General features: G+C 41.2%; 1 protein-coding gene across 3 annotated transcripts in view; it reads right to left on the reverse strand.

Annotated features, from left to right (window-relative positions):
- Nucleotides 1–23,135, reverse strand: part of LOC123748816 (uncharacterized) — a 62,817-nt gene extending 39,682 nt beyond the window's left edge. Inside the window, exons 1-4 of one of the 3 annotated variants that reach the window (XM_069326991.1) lie at nt 22,904–23,135; nt 19,402–19,452; nt 6,012–6,080; nt 2,393–2,569 (exon numbers count right to left, since the gene is read on the reverse strand). In XM_069326991.1, the coding sequence (XP_069183092.1) occupies nt 2,393–2,569; nt 6,012–6,080; nt 19,402–19,437 (282 nt within the window). In that variant the 5' untranslated portion in view covers nt 19,438–19,452; nt 22,904–23,135. Of the gene's footprint in view, nt 1–2,392; nt 2,570–6,011; nt 6,081–19,401; nt 19,453–20,706; nt 20,830–20,864; nt 20,889–22,903 lie in introns of those variants that run through there. The other 2 variants (XM_069326992.1, XM_069326993.1) reach the window with 2 other exon arrangements.
- Nucleotides 23,136–23,459: the final 324 nt, after the last annotated feature.

A 23,459-nucleotide genomic window follows, 5' to 3' on the forward strand; every position in this document is an offset into this window, starting at 1 on the left:
TCTCATCAACGCCCGCTAATTCCACTGATGTAAATGAGGTAATCCTTTCCATTAAGACAAGTCTAGTGCCCTTGCGGAGATACCAACTCTAATCTACAAAAAAGTCTACAAATCTTTAGTCCTTGCCATTGCATTGCTCTACAACAAGTCATTTGAACTCCAAACTTTTCCAGATATTCTAAAAAAAGCGAGGGTAACCCCAGTCCATAAATGTGGTGATCTCACTGATGTCAACAACTTCAGACCTATATCAATTGTGCCAAACTTGTCTAAAATTTTTGAAGAACTAATCTACAAGCAGCTTTACTCTTATCTAACCAAACACAATATACTAAGCTCTTGTCAAAATGGCTTCAGACCCAAAAAAAAGCACTAACGATGCACTTATTAATATGATTAACTTGATACATGCAGCTCTTGATAAAAATGAGTTTCCTGTTGGGATATTTGTGGACCTACGCAAGGCTTTTGACACTGTCAACCACCAAAACCTTCTTCTTAAATTACATTATTATGGAGTCAGAGGTCACTCCCTGCAATACCTTATTCAGTCCTACCTTACTGACAGGCTCCAGTATGTTTCTGTGAATAATTCCATTTCTCTGACACTACCTATAAACATCGGAGTTCCACAGGGCAACATACTTGGCCCTCTCCTCTTTCTCATCTGTATTAATGACCTTCCAAATGCCTCTCAACACCTCAAACCAATATTATTTGCTGATGACACAACTTTCAACTTCTCCAGTCCTGACCCTATTGCTCTAAATATCACTGTGAATACTGAATTAAATAAAGTCCACCTTTGGCTAACTGCTAACAAACTCACCCTTAACATTTACAAAACTTTCTATATTTTGTTTGGTAATAAATCCTCAAATGAAATTACTTTAAGAATAAACAAAATACAAATCAGTAGTAAAGTAGATGGTAAATTCCTTGGTGTCCTCATCGATAACAAGCTGAATTTCCAGGGACACATTCTAATTATAGCAAAAAAAGTTTCTAAAACTGTTGGTGTTCTTTCTAAGATCAGATATTATGTTCCTCGCCCTGCCCTGGTGACGCTCTATTACTCTCTCATCTATCCTTATCTCAACTATGGTATTTGTGCTTGGGATTCTACAACCCAAAATCATTTACGTCCTCTAATTACCCAACACAAAGCTGCTATTAGAACAATATCTAACTCTGGCCCCAGACAGCATTCGGTACCCTTACTCAAATCTCTGAATATGTTAGATATTAAGTCATTGCACATCCTCTCTTGTGTACTCTATATATTTAAAACTCTGAATTGTAATGTCAATCCAGACCTTCAACGCTTCCTAGACGGTTGTAACAGAACTCATGTGCACCACACCAGAAACAAATACCTATTTGATATTCCAAGAGTACGACTTAATCAAACTAGAAATGCTTTACAAATCAAGGGACCTCGAATGTGGAATGACCTTCCCAATTATGTTAAAGACTGTACCTCTCCCAACCAGCTTAAGATAAAAACTAAGTGCTACCTAATTAACTCCATGTAACCAACCTCACCCCTAAAATGTCAACCCATGTCTACTATTTTAAACAATGCTGTTTGTTGACCAAATTGTATTTTTGCTTTTTTTCTGCCATGTTTCCCCCCCTTTTTTTTATTTTTTTCTTATTTTTTTCAACACAATTTATACTTTAATCTCAATTAGTATTAAGTTTTAGTCTTAGTGTTTTTCCTGCCCGAAACGTTTTGCGTAATAGTGGCTTTAGGCATTGTATGTACTAGCTCTATCTATAAATCCATCAACTTTTTGTATCTCACCTTGTATGTATGTACTTTACCTGAATAAATATTTGTATTTGTTTTGTATTTTGTAAAGAGAATAATAAACATTCCATCAGTTATTAGTGTGATCCTATTGTTGTACATACTACAGCTCATGAATGATGAGAGAATAGGCTGGGTAGCAATAATTGTAGCATCGTACTTCACCCAGGAGATATAAAGATACCGTATAATAATTATCAAACGTCTTTTGGTATTTCTTGCTTATGAAAAGGCTTTGCTTTCGTAATTATAGTAGTGTAGCTTATAAATATTTTTAATAACTAAAGAGTTTAGGAAATTTGATTAATCAAAGAATTTTAGACATTTCATTAACCAAAAAAATCAAGACATTTGATTAACCAAAGAATTTAAGACATTTTATTAACCAAAGAATTTAAGACATTTTATTAACCAAAGAATTTAAGACATTTTATTAACCAAAGAATTTAAGACATTTTATTAACCAAAGAATTTAAGACATTTTATTAACCAAAGAATTTAAGACATTAAGTATTGTGTTAATGTGTCCCATGCATCATCATGCAGGTCGCAGTGTGGCTTCCAATTAATATTACTTACTTCAAAGTTTCTACTGACGAAGGGCTCCCCAAGCTGTAGGATCAAGTCAAAGTCAGCATCATCATCAACCGCCAGGTTCTCATAAGCACTGCCAGAGTGCCTTATGGTGGCACCCTTCAGTATCCCTGTCTCATTCTGGAGGCGAAGGTTCAGCTCATCCACCAATATCTCCACCAGCTGTTGGGTGAGGCTACAGTATAAGTGACTGTATTGTTGCACTACATGGCATAACGAATATTTTATCAAAAGTGTACAAAAACTATATATAATAATACCTACAACATACTGTATTTTGTAGAAAGGAGGGATTGAGTTACTACAAGAATGCAGAGAGCAATTGGGGATTTATGAAGCGTCTCTCTTGGTCAAAGAGGAGGAGTTGGAGACCTTCAACTGGAAGCTCAGTAGACCCATGGGCTGCACATTGACAATTTTGCAATGATGACAAGATATTTAAGGTTCTGTGTGGCAAAGCTGAATGAATCTGCTCTTCCAAGAGTTATGAGGGTACCGGGCCTTTAACTTTCATAACCAAACATCTCTCCTAAGCCTTGTGTTGCCTGGGGGTAACATTAGTAACAAAACATTTCTACTAGGCTGCCTTAATCGACTGAGCTACGACATGGTAAAAGAGTTGAAACCGAAGTTCCACTGAACTTACTAGATCCCGCAGCCTCTCCGAGACACAAACCAGGGTTTTATACAACTTCTCCATGCACTCGAGCTATGTCAATAGGCTGTTCTCCCTTTATTTATTTATTTATTTATTTATTTATTTATTTATTTATTTATTTATTTATTTATGCGTATATACAAGAAGGTACATTGGGATTGTGAGGATACATAATATGGTAATTACAATCTTCTAAAGCCACTAGTACGCGTAGCGTTTCGGGCAGGTCCTTAATCTATGAAAATTTTAAGTAGGTAAATACTTGCAAAATTTATAAAAAATGATAACAGTTACAAGGCAAGAAAAAAAAAAGATGAGAGAAAATTGTAGGTATATTAAAGCACAAAGGTAGCTCAGATTGATTGCAATGACAGCGTGAATGGTAGTTGACAAAAATTGGTAGGCACAATACAGCATATGGCTAGCACATAAAAGAAGACAGCAATGAACACAATGCTAAAGTTGTTTGGATTAGGTACATAAAGATTGGGAGATTGGGTAACACTAGATACAGAGCCAATTTAAAGCTCAGTGTAGGAAACTAAGATGAAATTAGGTACTTTTTGGTTTTGTTTTTAAATGAGGCAAAAGTTTGATAGCTTTTCAATTCACTAGGGAGTGAGTTCCATAGACTAGGTCCCTTAATTTGCATAGAGTGTTTACACAGATTAAGTTTGACCCTGGGGATATCAAAGATATATTTATTTCTGGTGTGGTGATAATGGGTCCTATTACATCTGTCCAGGAGAGTTTCAGAGCATGGTTTGCATTTAAGAACAGGGTTTTGTAAATATAGTTGACACAAGAGAATGTGTGGAGGGAGTCAATATTTAGCATGTTAAGGGATTTAAACAAGGGAGCTGAGCGTTGTCTGAAAGCAGAGTTTGTTATTATTCTGATAGCAGATTTTTGCTGGGTGATGATGGGCTTAAGGTGGTTTGCAGAGGTTGACCCCCATGCACAGATACCATAATTAAGATAGGGATAGATTAGTGCATAATATAGTGAGAGGAGAGCAGAGTTAGGAACATAATATCTTATTTTGGAGAGTATACCAACTGTTTTAGAGACTTTCTTAGTTATGTGTTGAATGTGGGTACTGAAGTTGAGTCTCTTGTCTAGGAATAGGCCAAGAAACTTTCCATCTTTTTATTACTGATTTTAATGTTGTCTATCTGTAGCTGAATTGCATTCGATGATTTGCTTCTAAATAAGATGTAGTAGGTCTTTTCTATGTTTAGTGTTAGTTTGTTGGTTGACATCCATAAGTGGACTTTTTTTAATTCATTATTCACAACATTATTTAGTGTATGTGGGTTGGGGTCTGAATAGATGAGGATAGTATCATCAGCAAACAATATAGGTTTAAGAATATTAGAGACATTAGGCAGATCATTGATATTTATAAGTAATAGAAGAGGTCCTAAGATGCTGCCCTGTGGCACTCCAACGGTTATTGGTAGAGTGGAAGAGGTTGTAGCATTGATGGTTATACATTGGTGTCTGTCACTAAGATAGGATCGGATATAGTCCAGGGCAAGGCCTCGGATTCCATAATGCTGGAGTTTAAGTAAGAGGTAGTTGTGATTAACAGTATCAAAGGCTTTTCTTAGGTCAATGAAGAGTCCAATCGGAAACTCATTTTTGTCAAGGGCTGAGTAGATTACGTCAAGGAGACTAATAATTGCAACGTTGGTGCTCTTTTGGGAGCAGAAGCCAAACTGGCAGGTGCTGAGTATATCGAATTTTACGAGGTAGGAATAGAGCTGTTTGTAGATAATTTTTTCAAATATTTTTGACAGAATGGGTAGGTTTGATATTGGTCTATAATTGTTTATGTCCGCCGGATTGCCTCCTTTATGGACTGGCGTTACTCTTGTTTTTTTTAAGGATATCAGGGAAGGTGTGATACTCTATAGATTTGTTGAAGAGTAGGGCTATGGGTGGCGCAAGGGCATGGGGAGGCGCTCTTGTATACAATGGAAAGAATTTCACTGGTGTTCCCTGCCTTGGTTTTTAGAGTGTATGATGGACACAACATCTGTCGGGCTGACTGGTGAAAGGAGAAGAGAGTTTGGATAGCTGCCTGAGAGATATGTATTGATATGTGTCTGAGTCTGTGGGATTTTACTGGCAAGGTTAGCACCAACCGATGAAAAGAAGCTATTAAATTCATTTGCCATTTCTAAATCAGTTGACGGTGTATACCCATCCTTATAGAGTTTTATTTGGTTATGTGAGTGTTGTTTAGTTCCTAGGATACTAGAGATGGTTTTCCATGTGCTTTTCATGTTGCCTTTTGCTTCATTGATTCTATTCACATAATATGAAAGTTTTGCATTTCTTTTGATACTGGTAGACATTGATGAATACCTTTTAACTACTTCCTTTGAAACTAGGCCAATCCTAAGTTTCTTTTCAAATTCATGTTTCTTGTTGATTGAGTTAGTAGCTGTTTCGTTGTGGTACTTCTCTCGGTGAGAGAAAGTAACAGCTTTCACTGTAGTAGTTGTCTCTCACTGGGAGAAAGTAGAAAGTGATGCATTATGGTAGGTCTCTCAGTGAGAAGAAGTAGCAGTTACTTCAATGTGGTAGGTTTCACAGTTTCACAGATGTAGCAGCTTTTGCATTGTGTGGTAGACATATTTATAGAAACGGAAACAAAGAATGTGGAATTCTTTGTAAAGTTTTTCAAAAGCCCAGGAGAAATCTAGCAACAGCTGCAGGCGGCCGACACGGGAGGGAAGGTCTAGGCGGCAACAAGTCAATATTGGGATAGAAAACACACACACGCACATCACCGTTGTTTATATCATTGTTAATTTGTTTTTGTTTTTTTCATTCCTGTACAAAATTAAACCTTGTTAACAAAATTCATAGTAATTTTTTTTTATTCTCCAAATATTTATTTTTGGTCTTCATTAATTTGATGTGAGGGGTTCTTACCTGTTTGTTTATGTTGACATTGGCAGAGGCTTTGTTGAGACTTCCCAGAACTTTCCTAACTGCCTGGGCCTGTTCAATAAATAAATTAATAATTAAGGATTTTGCAAAGGAAAACAATATTAGTAAATTAACATTATTATTAGTAGTAGTATTGTAGCATGTATATTATATAAGTAATATACTTGCTCCATATTCTCATTAGCGTAACTGTAGATAATAAGATGGGTCTGTTATTTTTACTTAGTCCAGTAATTACAATTATTACCTCTTCCCAAGTGTACAGTTAATACCTTTTCCAAACCTGCTAGAGGATGGTCAGGTGAGGTGTGGACTGGGAAATATAACCAGTCGACCGCGAATCATCAACGACACACACTTGGTCCGGGAGACATCTCCCGTCACGCAGGGTGTAGTCGCGCCTCCACAGATCTCCAGTATCATCTTTTGATACTGGTAATGGCTCGAAAGGGCCACCACTTACGGGCTATTCATGCCCGTGCCACCTCTTGGGTGGCTTAATCTTCATCAATCAATCAATCATCAACACCCCAATTGCAACTTCCATGGCGTGTTCATCAGACTCCATGGATACCACGGAATTATCAGCACATTCCAAGAACCTAGAATTCTAAAGATCCTGCAATGGAATGCGCAAAGACTGCGCACTAAATTGCAACACTTGCAATGCATAGCAGCAACCAAAGGCATAGACATCCTGATACTACAGGAGAGCTTGCTTCGAGCCGGATTAGAACCTAAAATCTCAGGCTATCGAGGCTTCTTCCTTCCATGGATCAATGGGCAATCCAGGGGATGTGCAATCTATGTAAAATGTGACCTGATCTCCAAATCGATAACCAGCCCATCCAATTGTGGAGCAGGGACAGAGGTAATTGGAGTCACCATTGAGCTAAGAGACGACAAACTTGAAGTGTTCAATGTGTACAGGTCTCCACATGCCGAAATGGATCTCTCTGTGTTATTTGGACACGCGACAACAACAAACACAATCATTTGTGGAGATTTTAATGCCCATCATCGATTGGCACTGGGCTCGAACAAAACAAATGAAGCCGGCATACACATTACACATCTACTGGACCAGCTTCCAGAAATACGAATCCTAAACATGAATGAACCTACCCACATCCAAGGAGGCAGATTAGACCTAACCTTCGTGTCAGCCTCCCTAAGAGATGCAGCAACATGGTCAGTTGAGCCCACACTCACAAGCGACCACTATGGGGTCCAAATTGATCTTCAGTTAGACCTACCCACCCCACCTCCGCCTCCATCTGAAGCCTGGAACTTTGCTTTAGCAAACTGGGACCGATTTCAAAACCTCATTTCAGAGTGGCAAAGAAACTATGATCTTCCCGAAGACATTAATCAGGCAGAACAAGAATTTGCCAAAGCGATTCAAAGTGCAGCCAACCACTCAATCCCACTGAAAAAACAGTCCACCGGACACCATAAAGATCATTGGTACTATTGCGAACGTGTCAAAGAACTCAACCATAGACTCAATAGAACAAGAAAGCTATACAAAAAGCAGCCAAGTGACCGCAACAGGATCTTACTTTGTGAGGTCAAGGGACATGTACATCGAGAGACCAGACAGATAAAAGAACAAAAGTGGCTGGAATGGTGTTCACACCTGAATGAACACACCTCTCTCGGAGAGATGTGGCAGCAAATTCACCGAGCCAAAGGGAATAAAACACCTAAAGCTCCACACCCCAAGGATCCTCAACAGGAAGCCGAAGTACTGGCAACCAGGTTTGCAGAGAGAGCAGCCAGCAATCAACTTCCACCAGATGTATTAGCAGTACAGACCGGACTAGAGGAAGAAAGGTGGCACAGAATCCTTACAGCATGTGAAGAAGTCTCTGACACTAATGCCCCCTTCACACTGGATGAGCTCAATCGGGCTAAGAAACACTCCAAGGATACATCCCCTGGAGCCGACAAAATAACCTATAAAATGATTAGAAACCTCGGCCCAGAGGGAGACGCTGCATACCTAAGGTTAATTAATTTAGCCTGGACTTCTCAAACTAGACCTTCTGCTTGGAATAGAGCAGACATAGTGCCGATCCCAAAACCCAAAGATCCAGCTAATCCCAGGCCCATCTCTCTCCAAAGCTGTGCAGCCAAGACGGCTGACAGAATGGCACTCAACAGACTGGAGTGGAAAATGCCTAAACTGCACCATGATATGTATGCCTATAGAAGAGGGGTTGGCACAGTGGAATGTATTACAACTCTGTTAGCCCACTTGAATGACAGACCAGGAATGCTGATATTCCTGGACCTCGAAAAAGCCTTTGAACTGGCTAGCGCCCCAGCTATTCTCTGCTGCCTCATTGACAAAGAGGTCAGAAGCAACCTGCTCTCCTGGACCAAAAACTGTCTCATAAACAGAGAAGCAAGAGTAAAACTTCATGGCACAGTCTCTGAGTACAAAAGACATGAAAATGGTACACCGCAAGGAGGTATTCTTAGCCCTCTTCTCTTCAACTGTTTAATGGAAAGAATAATGAGGTTGAAACTCCCACATCACTGCAGGCTGCTAAACTACGCGGACGACTTTGTCATCATCATAAAAGGAAGGGATGCGGCGCGCCTTGCACCCAAATGCTTAGACTGCATCAGTAAAGAGGCAAAACAGATTGGGATCAAACTCAACCCCTCAAAGTCAAAGGCCATGCCCATAAAAATAGCGAAGCCCAACATCCAACTCACAGTACAGGGTCAACCAATAGAATGGGTCGACACCTATCAGTATCTAGGAATCATCCTGGACACACACACATGAATTTTAATGCTGAGGTCACATACTTGAGAGAGCGAACTGCGGCCCGGACGGCAATCCTCAGGTCGCTAACCTCCCTTTCTGGAGGAGCCAATCTGCAAGTCCTTCGCACATACTATGTACAGGCAGTCAGATCAGTGATCGATTATGCCGCACCTGCACTCACAAATCTATCACACCAACAGTGGAAAAAGCTTGAAGTTGCCCAAAACAATGCTATGAGAGCTGCACTGGGAGCCCCCATGTGGACCAGGCTTGAAACTCTTAGACTGGAGACGGGTTTGCCCTCTCTACAAGAAAGAATATCACAAAGGACAGCTACAATTATCAGTAAGATAATTATTTCTTCTGATCCAATCCCAGTACGGCAGGCTTTGGTGGTTGGACTAGGCCAAAACAATGGAAACTCTTGGGTTGCAAGAGCAGGAAAAGTCCTAAACAGACTACATTTAAAAAACATGATTCTTGATAGAGAGGGTGATCATCCACACCCAAATTACACTCCTTCCGCGCCGTGGGAAGAGCCTACTTTCAAAATAGTAATAGAAAGTCTCCCAATGAAAAAGGCTGCCTATGATCCGACAATCCTAAGGCGCATAATAGAAGAGCAAATATATAGCATAGCAGTAGCAGGAGCCACCCACATCTTCACAGACGGATCGGTGGACACAGAATATGAGAGTGCTGGCGCTGCTCTTTGCACGACCAGCGTACAGGCATATTGGAGACTGGGAGGACTAGTATCATCAACCCAAACTGAGCTGTTTGCCATACAACAGGCATTCGCATATGTGATTGCACAAAACACTCAAAATGCAATCATACACACAGACTCAAAAGCTGCACTTCAAATACTAGGACAAAAACAGTGGAAAGATAATGTGGAAATAATTACCACCATTTTGTATCTTGGAGCAGTCGCTAAAGGCAAAGGGCTCAACATAACTTTAAACTGGATCCCATCCCATATTGGAATCCCATTAAATGAAAAAGCTGATGAAATTGCTAAATTGGCAACTCGTCATCCAGTGATACATAAAACAATTCAACCCAGCCTAGAGAACATAAAAAACATCATCACCAAAAAACTCTCACATCTCAACAAAGCCGACCTACACCAGAGAATTGCTGAAGGTTCGCCATCTGCAACATGGTATCTTCAGGCAACCAAATTAGAAAGGTTAAATATCCCAAAAGGAATCCACAGGGAAATAGCAGTTAGGCTATATAGACTACGTCTAGGTTACAGATGCAACTGGGAGATTGGTGAACCCCGACAGAGAGAGTGCATCTTCTGCCAAACTGTCACAGAAAAGCCATTACTTCACTATCTTCTGGAATGTGAAGCAACCAATGACCTTAGAAGAGCTTTAAGAGTTCCTGAATCATGCAGTGGCCACCCTGAAGCCATCAACACAGCCACTCTCCTGGTCAACAAAGGTGTCCAGCAGCTGGACACCCTCATAAAGACTGTGAAGCAGTATCCTCCCCCGCGATAACAGCTTGATGGTTAAATGCAACCTCAGAATACTGAGAAAAAAAATGTACCACTTACGGGCTATTCATGCCCGTGCCACCTCTTGGGTGGCTTAATCTTTATCATCATCATCAATCATCAACGACGGGACACACACCATCTGGTCACCATTTGGTCTGGGAGACATCTCCCGTCACGCAGGGTGCAGTCGCACCTCCACAGATCTCCAGTATCATCTATTGATACTGGTGATGGCTCAAAAGGGCCACCACTTACGAGCTATTCATGCCTGTGCCACCTTTTGGGTGGCTTCATCTTCATCTTAACACATTCACAAGGGAGACATCTCCCGTCATGCAGGGTGCATTCGCACCTCCACAGATCTCCAGTATCAGCTCTTGATACTGGTAATGGCTTAAAAGGGCCACCACTTACGGGCTATTCATGCCCGTGCCACCTTTTGGGTGGCTTAATCTTCATCAATCAATCAATCAATCATCAACGGTCACACACAGGACGGGAGAGACATCTCCCGACCTTTTGTGCCCTCTGTAATGCTTTTGCGCTACCGCTCACAGGATGAGTATGGGGTGCACAATAAACTAGCCGCCTTCGGCGGCAACAATCAAAATCTCCCGCCAACACATCACAAGGCGCAGTGTGGTCACAATGCGACCCAAACGTCTTAAGGTCAGAGCTACTCCACTTGACCGTCATGCTATCGGAAGAAGCAATACTTTAAAGGTCCTGAAGGACGTAACTGGCCTCAAACCTGCTGACATTAGTCAGGAAGGTGAAGATATCGTGCTCTACTTTTCATGTGAAGAGGAGCTAGAAAAACTCCTCACTAACGATGCCTTTCTTCGCAAAGAGCACTACCTACATCCTCACTTCCCAAGTCAGTTCCTGGCCGGAAGAACTATTTTTACCAGCAGGACTAGCCGGTGGATCGCTGAGCGACCTCAACATCATATCATAAACAATATCGAGGACGAAAATCCAAACCTGTCGGTATTCAACCTAGAGTTCTGCAACACCGACAAAACATCAATGAAGATTACATTCACCACCATAGCTGCGGCCACCCAGGCTGCCACACAAGGATTCTACTGCTTCGGCCTAAAAATACCACCCCACCAAATAAAAAAGGAATGATACCATGAGATCCAGCAGTGCTTTAAGTGCTACGAGCTCTCCCACCCGACCAACAAGTGTCAGCATCCCGTCCAGAGGTGCAGCCTGTGCGCACTGGACCATCACTACTCCATATGCAAGGCAACAGTTCATCACTGCTTGCTCTGTGATGGCAATCACCCCGCAATTTCCTACCGCTGCCCCCGCAGACAGGAAATCATCAAGGCCCAGGTTGAAGCCAAAAGAAACAACTCGTCTACCTTCTCGACCAGAGCCCCAAGCGTTCAACTCACCACCTTAGCTCCCACTAGTCGACCAGAAGACTTTCCGATCCTACCAGCATGTGGCTCCTCCCAGCAGGCGACACAGCCTTCTCACTGGGGACCCAAGGTCCCCAAGGTCCCACAGGCTCCTTCACAGCCCCCTGCATCACGTGCAGGCATTATCCCTGGTCTTCTTAAACTAGCGGAAAGGCTTGCAGGACCAGACAACCAGCGCTTTGTCAGTGAACTAAACGCATTATACGTAGACAATGGCCTGGCCCCCATCATAGCCACTAGCGTAAATCTCACTGCCTCCTCTACTACTCCGGAGACTACCACCAGGACGACCATGTGGTCAACTTCAACACCGACTCCAGAACCGCCCATGACCCGGGCGACACAAACAGAGGTAATTCCTTCTCCAGCTCCCAACACTCCTACCATCACTATCTCAGCAGTCGCGCTAGCAGTCGTGCTGTCTACAAACGATAACAGCACCACCAGCGCTCCTGAAATAGCTACAACCACCAATCAACGACACCTAAACCTACCTAAGGCTGCGAGGCGAAAGACAAAAACGCCCACTACGGAGGCTACGGACAGACGTCTTTCCTCAGACAAAGAAATCATAGTAGGAGCTCCACCGCCGCATCACAAATACGATACATACACGGTTCAAGACTTCCTCATGGAGGCCACGTCACCAAACTCTAACGACAGCACTGCTCAGCCAAAGTCGCAGGCAAAGAAAAAACGGAAAACCTAGAGGTCTACACTAACCCACCAGCTCCATAACTGGTATAGCCAGCCCTCCAGGCTGAAAACCATCATGAAGACCCCCATCCATCGCCACATCTCTAGTATCAGCCACTGATACAGATAATGTCTCCAAAGAGCCTCCACTTACGGGCTCACCATAGCCCGTGCTACTGGAACTTATCGTTCTGAGTAGCGAATCTTAAACAACGAATCATCAACCTGAGGGTGCAGCTGCACCTCCACAGATCTCCAGTATCAGCTCTTGATACTGGTAATAGCTCAAAAGGGCCACCACTTACGGGCTATTCATGCCTGTGCCACCTTTTGGGTGGCTTCATCTTCATTTTAACACATTAACAAGGGAGAAATCTCCTGTCACGCAGGGTGCATTCGCACCTCCACAGATCTCCAGTATCAGCTTTTGATACTGGTAATGGCTCTAAAGGGCCACCACTTACGGGCTATTCATGCCCGTGCCACCTTTTGGGTGGCTTAATCTTCATCATCATCATCAATCATCAACCGACACACACAGCACCGCTCCCGTGCCAGGTAAGTCCGCTACGGGTTCACCATAGCCAGTGCTACTTGTAACTTGTTCAGAGTAGCTGAATCTATAACAACAAACAACGAATCACCATCCGAGAGGTCACGACCTCTCCGTAGGGTGCAGTCGCACCTCCACAGATCTCTAAGGGCCACCACTTCCGGGCTATTCATTCCCGTGCCACCTTTTGGGTGGCTTAATCTTCGTCAATCAATCAATCATCACCCGTGATAAATACTTCATATGATCAAATCATCATCCAAGTCAGCACACACCTCTCTTGCTGGCAGACTATTGTAGCGAGTAATCCTTATACTCGCTCCATTATCTCATTAACTTAATGGCGTAACTAATTAACACTAACTACACAAGCTATAATCCTATCCCTAATTACAGGTTCTCACATCCTCCTATCCCAATAGAGAAAGGTGAGGGGTAGTCACCAAATATAAGGAAGCGACATGAGAATAGACAAGATTACGGGCTATTCATGCCCGTGCCACCTCTTGGGTGGCTTAATGTTTATAAATATAAATAAAAGAATAGACAACACGGGAGGCATCTCCCGTCACGTAGGGTGCAGTCGCACCTCCACAGATCTCCAGTATCATCTATTGATACTGGTAATGGCTCAAAAGGGCCACCACTTACGGGCTATTCATGCCCGTGCCACTTTTTGGGTGGCTTAATCTTTATCAATCAATCAATCGAATAGACAACCACGGGAGACATCTCCCGTCACGCAAGGTGCAGTCGCACCTCCACAGATCTACAGTATCATCTACTGATACTGGTTATGGCTCAAAAGGGCCACCACTTACGGGCTATTCATGCCCGTGCCACCTTTTGGATGGCTTAATCTTCATCAATTGTGTGGGAGACATCTCCCGTCATGCAGGGTACAGTCGCACCTCCACAGATCTCCAGTATCATCTTTTGATACTGGTTTAAGATTAAGATTAAGCCACCTCTTGGGTGGCTTAATCTTTATCAGTCAGTCAGAATAGACAACAGTACAATATCCAGTCAAGAATGTAGCACTCTGCGTAGGCAGTTCTAATCGTCTCCAAGACGCTACAGCTTCGACACAACAGACAGCAGACTAGGACCACATCGAGCTACAACGCTCTCCCACATAGAGCTCCGCGACTCCGACCACACTCAGCTCTCTGCTCTGCTCCAAGCTCCGTCTCAACGTCTACGACACTGCTGTATCCAGGACTACTAAATAAATATGAAACTCACTAAACACTGTATCTAATCTACCCAACAACGTAACATAATCGTACGTTACACTATGTTTCCACACAACTGCCGGCAAACCACTCTACACCCCAGGTTCACCTGACAATCCGAGCCATTGCCAGAGAACATGACATACAAAGTGAAAGTGCGATTCCTCGGAGTCTACAAGCGCTCTGAGCGTGAAATTGCAGCAGCCATGGTCCCACTGATGTTGACAAGGCAACATCAGTAGGACCAGTTGACGTCCATATGCATGGTAACGAGGCCACGGTAACCCTGGCAACAAAACTTCTGTAGCGGACCTACAGAAGATCCTGGATCCGGAACGCCGGGTCCCACTACTGGAGGCGAACCTCTCACCAATTCCTCCCAGACAATTCACTGCCGGGAAAACGATCTTTGTGAACAGGCTGAACCGCTGGTTAGCAGGTGAGGTACACCATAGTAAGTGAACGAAGAAAACCCTACTTTGAAAGCGACGACAACTCTATTCATCAAGACCAACGACGCCACTCGACCCACGATGAAAGATGACCTTCGAAACAGTAGAACAGACCCAGGAAGCAGTGAAGAACGGGTTCAAGTGCTTTGGAATCACCTCCTCCGCAAACCAGATCGCCATGGTTTACAACGTGAGACAGTGCTACAAGTGCTTCAGCTATGAACACTTCTCCAACAAGTGCTCAGAACGGCTAAGTGCAGCTCATGCTCTGGCACTCACAACTACAAGGACTGTACCACCACTACCAAGAAATGCACGAACTGTGGAGAACAGCACGCCGCCACCTCCTACCTCTGCACGAAAAGGAAGCAGCTGAAGAACATTAAAAAGAAGACCACCACGCTGCCGACTACCCAGAGGCAAGTCGCCGTGAGCTTAGATCATGGACCTGACTAGTTCCCGAGCCTCCCTTCTATAAGCCAGAAGCAGACTACGACCTTACCAGCCCTACCAAACAGTGGCTCCTCCCAACAGATCACCCGGCCTCCACACTGGGGACATAAGGACCAACCAGCACCCTCACAGTCCCCTTGCATCACATGCAGGCATTATTCCTGGTCTTATTCGACTAGCAGAGAGGCTTGCCGGACCAGACAATCAACAATTCGTCAAGGAACTCAACGCGCTGTTCTTAGCCAACGACCTGGACCCCATCATCCCCCCGGGGCGCAAGTCCAAAGACTACCACCAGGACGAACACGAGGTCGATCTCAATACAGGCTCCAGAACCACGCAAGACCTGGGCGGCATAAACAGAGGTATTTCCCTCTCCTGCTCCCAACACTCCTACCATCACCATCTCAGCAAACGTGCCGTCTACAAATACTAACAGCATCACCATCGTTCCTGAAATAGCTTCTACCACTAGTCCACGACACCTGAGCCTACCTCAGGCTGCGAGACCAAAGACGAAATCACCAGCTACGGATGTTACAGACTCCTCAGACGAGAAAATCTTAGAAGGAGCTCCAGACAGATGCCTGACAGCTGGGTAGACAGAAGGAGGGGTTATTTACAGAAGGGGTTAAATTGCTAAGCTATGCTGATGATATAGCATTAGTCATTACAGGTCCTTCACTTCTAAATAAAGCACAAGGTACATTAGATAAAGTAACATCTGAATGCAGTGTTTTAGGGCTAAAAATATCTGCACAGAAGTCTAGGGCAATGAGACTAGGCGGCAACACTCCAGACAGGCACCTACGCATTCAAGACATTAACCTTCAGTGGGTTACACAATATCAATATCTCGGAGTGTGGATAGATTCTAAAATGACATTCAACAAGCAAATTCAATATCTGAAGGAGAAAGCAAAATCACGACTAAATATAATGAGAGCAATCACAGGGCCCCGTCTAGGAGTGGGACACAAAGTGTTAAGAATGTTTTACATACACGCCGTTCGTGCCTGCCCTACTCACTCTTTCTCCTGGTCAGTGGGCAAACGTTGAGGTTATTCAAAACAATGCATTGCGAATCATAACAGGAGCTCCCAGATGGACTAAAATACTGAACCTAAGACTAGAAACCAAGCTAACATCGATTGAAATAAGGGTAAAAGGGATTACTGCTTGCATGCTGACCAAGATATTGACTAGACCTAGAATCAGTTCACTTAAAGATATAATCACTGGAGCACTAACTCTGGACAGAAGAGCCTCCAATAGCAACAGGTGAACCCATTGTGCGATAAACACCATCACTACATTCGATATAACAAACACAATCACTGAGAAGGGTTTCGACGAAATACATGCAGACTTTGTTATGCAAGCCCCTTGGGAATCTCCGCCAGCAAACTTTAAGATTATGGTTCTTGAAGGAAAAAAGAACCAGACAAATCCTCATCTGCTCCGTAACATTGCACAGATGCATATAGAAACAAACTTGGCCTCCGACAGCTTCACTTACTTCACAGATGGATCAGTAGACCAACAGGGACAAGAAACCGGAACTGCAGTTAAAGCAAGAAACACTAAATAGTTGAAGACTCTCAAATGGGTGTTCGACTTTACAAACAGAGATGCTAGCCATTCAAAAGGCTTTGGAACATGCTCTTGCTGAACACCGACAACATGTTATCATACATACAGATTCGAGAACTGCCATTGAAACCTTGCAACAAGAACACATATGTGATAACATCCATCTGATCACAAATGTCATATCATTAATGCAAACACTCAAACGACAAGGCCGTCGGGTACTTATCAACTGGGTGCCAAGTCATATGGGAATAATAGGAAATGACATTGCAGACGAAGCTGCAAAACTTGCAACTAAGAGAAGAAATGTAGACATTTACATACCACAGAGTCTATCACAAATTAAGATAGTAATTAGAAACAGAGCAATGCAAAAGATGTACAGTGACCACAACAAAGCAGTTGCAACATGAGGATCAGCGGGTTGGTACAAGAATTCAACCAACTACGAACCACTTAGTTTGATGGAAGGGAGCAGTAGAACAACAGAAGTACACTTACATCCATCAGGCTTGGATACCCATGTGCATGGGAAATAGGCTTACAGGTTCCGGAAGATGAGAGGAAATGTCAACACTGTGGAGAAATGCCCGACAGGCCACTGGAACATTATCTAACACAGTGCACAGTTACAAACCCATTACGATTTCAACTTAGATTCAACAGAGCAGAAGTTGTTAAACATATGGCAAAATCTTACTGAAGCGACGATACGAGTCATAAATACTCATACTCCGCACAAGAAACAAGTAACACTTAGTGGGCCAGCCCGCCCCGTGCAGGAATATCCCTGCAAAAAAAACATACACGTAAACTTACGTTACATTAGTATTATTATTATTCACAAAGAAATCACGTTATATATATGAATGAGAAAATCAGCTGAAGCAATAAGATGACTCGAACTGGCGATCAAGGTACTCCTGGCTGCGCAATTTGTACTGGCTTCAGAAGAAGCTGCCACAATTCCTTTGGATCCATAGGAATCCCAGGTTGTATTACTTATTTTAAGTCGTGGTAAAGGGCTAAAATGCTCGGCTGGGAGTACCTTGATTTCCGGATCGAGTCACGTCAGTGCTCCAATTGATTTTTTCACTGACATATCACGTTAGTGTGATATCTGAAGCTGGAGCAAACTGTTGATGAACTACTTTACCTACCACAGAATGCTTGGGGGGGGGGGGTTATATGTAATGGCCTGGCTTCAATAGAAGTCTCCAGACAACCTGGGAGTCAGAGGAATCCTATGCAGGCTGTGTAACTTATGCCAAGGAAATAAGTAAGGAAATTAAATTAAAATTAAAAGTTGCTCCATGTCTATCAAACTTTGTGACTAGTTGTATATGAAATGGGCTCCAACTGGTCCAACTTTCAGCATCGCAACTTAAATAGAAAGTTTGTAAAACAAATATAAACTTATTTTTCAAAGAATTTTCATATGTTCAAAAATTAACATCAAACACAAGTGTCAACTGAAATAACTTCTATGACACAACTATCACAGTGCCATCTAATAAGGGATTATACCTCTTAGTTTTATCTAAATATATTGTTTTTCTCTCCTTTTTTATCAGGCGATTTGCATGGAACTTATACACTTTACTGAACGTATGCCTATCTGTAAGGGTGCCAATTGTGTAGGCAATCGGTCGACGTCAACCTCAGCCACAGGTGGCAGAATCTTTGACAACATTTTGTTTAAGTAAGTAATTTACAACTAAAAGCTGTAAGTCTTCTTTCATTTATTGTTCAATTTTCATGAAACTTTCATCTTATATGTAGAGTTTCTGCCTCTACAAATTGTTCTCTCAATTTGTTTCATAATTTCATTTATTTATTTTATAAATATTTATATATATCATTTCGTGGTATAATTTTGGGGTGACTTGAAAATATTTTTATTAGTAAAATTAAACATATTTTGGATAAAACTAAAAGGTTTAAAAATTTATTAGATGCTATTGTGATAGCTGAGTGTCATAAAAATGATTTCAGTTGACACTTGTGTTTGATGGTAATTTTTGAAAATTGTGAAAAGTTTTTGAAAAATACTTGGAAACTTGTACCAATTGGAGCCATTTTCATGTAAAACTAGTCAATGAAATATGACTGAAATTTAACAACTGTTAATTTCCTTACTTATATCCTCATAATTATACCAAGTCACGCAATTAACGAAGGTCCCGATTGATCAGTTGGATTTGTTTTCGACTCACGATCGAGAATTCCGGATTCAAATCCCGGGCGGGACAAAAATATGATTGGGGCGGGTTCCAACTGGGGAGGGTCGATAATTCGACTCTGTGGGGGACCTCGATAAGCCTAACATGTACTGAATGGCTGGCTGCCTCCTCCGACACAACGAATTTACTCCTACATAGTGGGTGACTGGGAGTACCTTGATCACCGGTTCGAGTCACCTCGTTTCACCAATTGATTTTCTCATTATTATTAATATAGCCATTACTATAGTTAGATTTATCAAAACTCCAGCATAAAATAAAACCTCTCACACAGTTAACTGCATTAATATTGTTGGTATTAATTATCTTGAATCCAGTACAACATTAAACTTTTCCCACAAACGTTATCAGATGAGGATTCCCTCGTATTCTTTCATAAAATAAAATGACAAACAGCTGAGGACAAAAGGGTCTCGTACCTTATGTGCTTGATCTTTGCTGGGATGCATCATCATAGTAGTTACGTGAGGCTGTAAAATGGGTCAAATTAAAATATACATATTTTGCAAAGTGTAGAAATGAGTTACAAATTTGTGTTCAATAATCATAAAAGTTAAATAAACACAATAAAATCGGGTAGCTCTTTCGTTTATGTATTCAGTTATATGCATGCACCTATATGTGGTGGCAGGGTGAGTGTTAACTCCTGGGCCCCACCTTTCTGCGGCTCAACAGACTGTCTTAATTGGTCCACTTACTAAAAGCTTCGGTTAATGTCGTATCATCACACTAATCAAATGTTTTGTTTTCCAAAATAAATCGATAACTTTGGAGTATTGCTATGTTTCCCGACGCTTTTCTTATGTATAAATAAATATGGAAGTAACTATAGTCAGCAGAGAAAGCAGGGACACCCTCATCTGGATACTAGGAATTATTAAGGAATTACTGTCACAAAAAGACGGATTGTTGACAAGCATTTTAATCCCATGTTGAAATCAGATATATGATAAATTCTCAGTGATTTTAATCCACGATAGTCCCTGAATCTGTTGGTGTAATGCCTTTGTTCACCTAGCAGCAAAAGGTACCCGAGAGTTAGTTAACTGTTGTGGGGTGTCATCCTGGGAGTCTGTAGCTCGACCATGTTGGACCTCGTCATATATACCTAATGTATATATATACTTAGGTTGCCTGTCCCCCGATAAAATTAATTAATTACAAGTACTGTAATCAGTTCATCTTAGTTATCATTCAAATTGTATTTCGATCATTCTTATATTAATCTATATATTATGCTGATATGCGTCTCGCCGCTCTCAAAGTTTCAAGTTTTTTTACGGCTGTACTTTTGTTCACTCCAATCACATCTGTAATGATTTATATGAATCACTTACGAATATAGAGTTTATTATAACCAACATATAACAATGCCCAACTATAACCGAGGAATTTTTAATATTGGATTGGATTTTGGGTTTTAGGTGTAAGCCAAGCACTGAATTTTGAGTATTGATCATGTGCGCAGATTTCTACGGCGAGGTGGATATATAGGATCTGCTATATAGTACTTCTTTATAACAATGCAGGCTCATCAACTTTTTGTTCAGAGTAGCTGAATCTAAAACAACGACGGGCACATCTCCTGTGCCAGGTGAGTACGCCGGGCTCACCATAGCCCGTGCTGCTTGGAACTCTTTGTGTCGAGTAGCTGAATCTAAAACAACAACAGCAAGCGCGAAGGTGATCTCTACCACCCCCACGATAACTGAACGAAGACTAACTGAGGCGGGTCACTGTTAAAGGTTAAGTGAGGCTGGAGTGTTGTTGGTGACTGAGGGGCGACGAAGGCTGGAGTTCTACGGGCTCGCCTTAGCCCGTGCTACTTGGAACATTTTGTTCTAAGTAGCGAATCTTAAACAACAACAGACGGCTGGAGTACGTGTTGTCACTTGGTGGTGTCTGGACGTTCTCTGATGGCGTCGGATGGTCGCTTCTGTTACAGTTGCAAAATTTACGTTTTCTATGCTTGGTCGTCGGGGTAATTTCACTTATATGCATAGCTTACATTTGGCTTCTAATATTTGTGTGTACTATAAATATTTAATATTAAGTGCTTTGACTAATTCTTTTACGTGTAATGTGATATGTCTTCTAATATGACACCAATGTATAGCCATCAATGATATAACCTCTCCCATTCTACCATTAACTGTAGGAGAACCACAGGGCAGCATCCTAGGACCTCTCCGATGTCTTACATACATCAATGATCTACCTAATGTCTCTAACATTCTTAAACTTATATTGTTTGCTGATGATACTACTCTCATCTACTCAGACTCCAACGCACATATAATAAATAATGATGTGAATAATGAATTAAACAAAGTCCTCTTATGGATGTCAACCTTAAAACTCACACTAAACATAGAAAAGACCTACAACACCTTATTTGGAAACAAATCAACATATGCAATTCAGCTTCAGATAGACAATGTTAACATCAGCAATAAAAACTGTGGAAAGTTTCTTGGTCAATACTTTACAATACAAAAGACTCAGCGTCAGTACCCATACACAACACATAATTTATTTATTTATTTATTTATTTATTTATTTATTTATTTATTTATTTATTTATTTATTTATATACAAGAAGGTACATTGGGTTTGTGAGAATACATAGCATAATATTTACAATCTTGTAAAGCCACTAGTACGCGCAGCGTTTCGGGCAGGTCCTTAATCTAACAGATAATTTTGAGTAGGTAAATTCTAGCAGAATTAATAAATTGATAACAGATACATTGCAAGAAAAAAATGAGATGAGATATATTAGTAAGTATATTAAAGCACGTTGGTATATTAAAGCTCTGATTGATTGCATTGACAGCTTGATTGGTAATTTAAACAAGATTACTAGGCACCATACACCAGATTGATAGCACATATAAGAAGACAGCAATGATCACAATGGTAAAGATGTTCGGATTGGGTACATAAAGATTGGGAGATTGAGTAGTAATAGATACAGTGCAATTTTAACGCAACAAGGTAAAAAACTATGAAGATGAAATTAGGTACTTTTTAGTTTTGTTTTTGAATGACGCAAAAGTTGGACAGCTTTTCAATACATTAGAGAGTGAGTTCCATATACTGCGTCCCTTTATTTGCATAGAGTTTTTACACAGATTAAGTTTGACTCTGGGGATATCAAAGTGATATTTATTTCTGGTGTGGTGATAATGTATCCTATTACATCTGTCCAGGGAGAGTTTCAGAGCAGCAATGTAATCAATCAGAGCTTTAATATACCAATGTGCTTTAATATACTTACTAATCTCTCTCATCTCATTTTTTTTCTTGCAATGTATTTGTTATCATTTTATTAATTCTGATAGAATTTACCTACTTAAAATTATCTGTTAGATTAAGGACCTGCCCGAAACGCTGCGCGTATTAGTGGCTTTACAAGACTGTAAATACTGTACCATGCTATGTATTCTCACAAACCCAATGTACCTTCTTGTATATAAATAAATAAAACAATACAAATAAATAAATAAATAAACATGGCGGGAGTCGTCGCCTCGTGTACTCACCTGTGCACTATAAAATGCCCGTTATTTTGTTTGTTAGTTTACTATTTTGTTTGTTAGTTTACTATTTTGTTTGTTAGTTTACTATTTTGTTTGTTAGTTCACTATTTTGTTTGTTAGTTTACTATTTTGTTTGTTAAATTACTATTTTGTTTGTTAGTTTACTGTTCATTTGGGTCTCGCTTCCTAATTACATTAAAATAATACTATACTATCTTATATTTTCTTTGTTTTAAAAGTTTAACCATTTAACTTGATAGTGACGTGATAAATGTTCTCAAAACATGATACAACTACAAGGGGAAAAATGTGGTTTGTAAACTTTAATGCTGGAACAATAACTTTGTGCTGGTGCATTGCAATGAAGAAACCAACTCACCTCGTCCAGGTATCAACTATAATTGACTTCTATGATCGATGGGGTCTACAGACCAAGTTAGCACTTGATTCCTTGCCTCTTGAGCACCTAGGGCGTGGTGCCTGTCACTAACTCACTGGGCGGGTGGGAGGAATGGCGCACTATTTAACACAAACACTTCCCTTGTATTAACTGACTTGGTCAAGAAGTGTACATGTTCCCCCTGCCGCCACGCTCACAGTCGCACCCAAACGTTTTGCCTGAATTTTGACATGAATTTTATCCTTCATTATTTGCAATAAGTCGATTTCTTTTTATATTAATGTTATGTCTTAAGAAGATTAGTTGCAAGTCGTCCACAAGCACTGTTAATAAATATATAAGATTCAGTGAATAATATTCACTAAATTTTGTCAATAACACACAGTACGGAATTTTATGAAATCGTACGAAGTCATCAAGAATGCAGATCAAGCAGAGGTAGTCTGTCATCGAAGAGTTGCCAGAAAAACAATAAACATAAATTATATATTACTCCGGCCAACTTATTAACTGTCAAACACATTAATTTAACTAT

The sequence above is a fragment of the Procambarus clarkii genome, chromosome 19, assembly GCF_040958095.1.
Source record: "Procambarus clarkii isolate CNS0578487 chromosome 19, FALCON_Pclarkii_2.0, whole genome shotgun sequence".
NCBI classification, from domain to species: domain Eukaryota; kingdom Metazoa; phylum Arthropoda; class Malacostraca; order Decapoda; family Cambaridae; genus Procambarus; species Procambarus clarkii.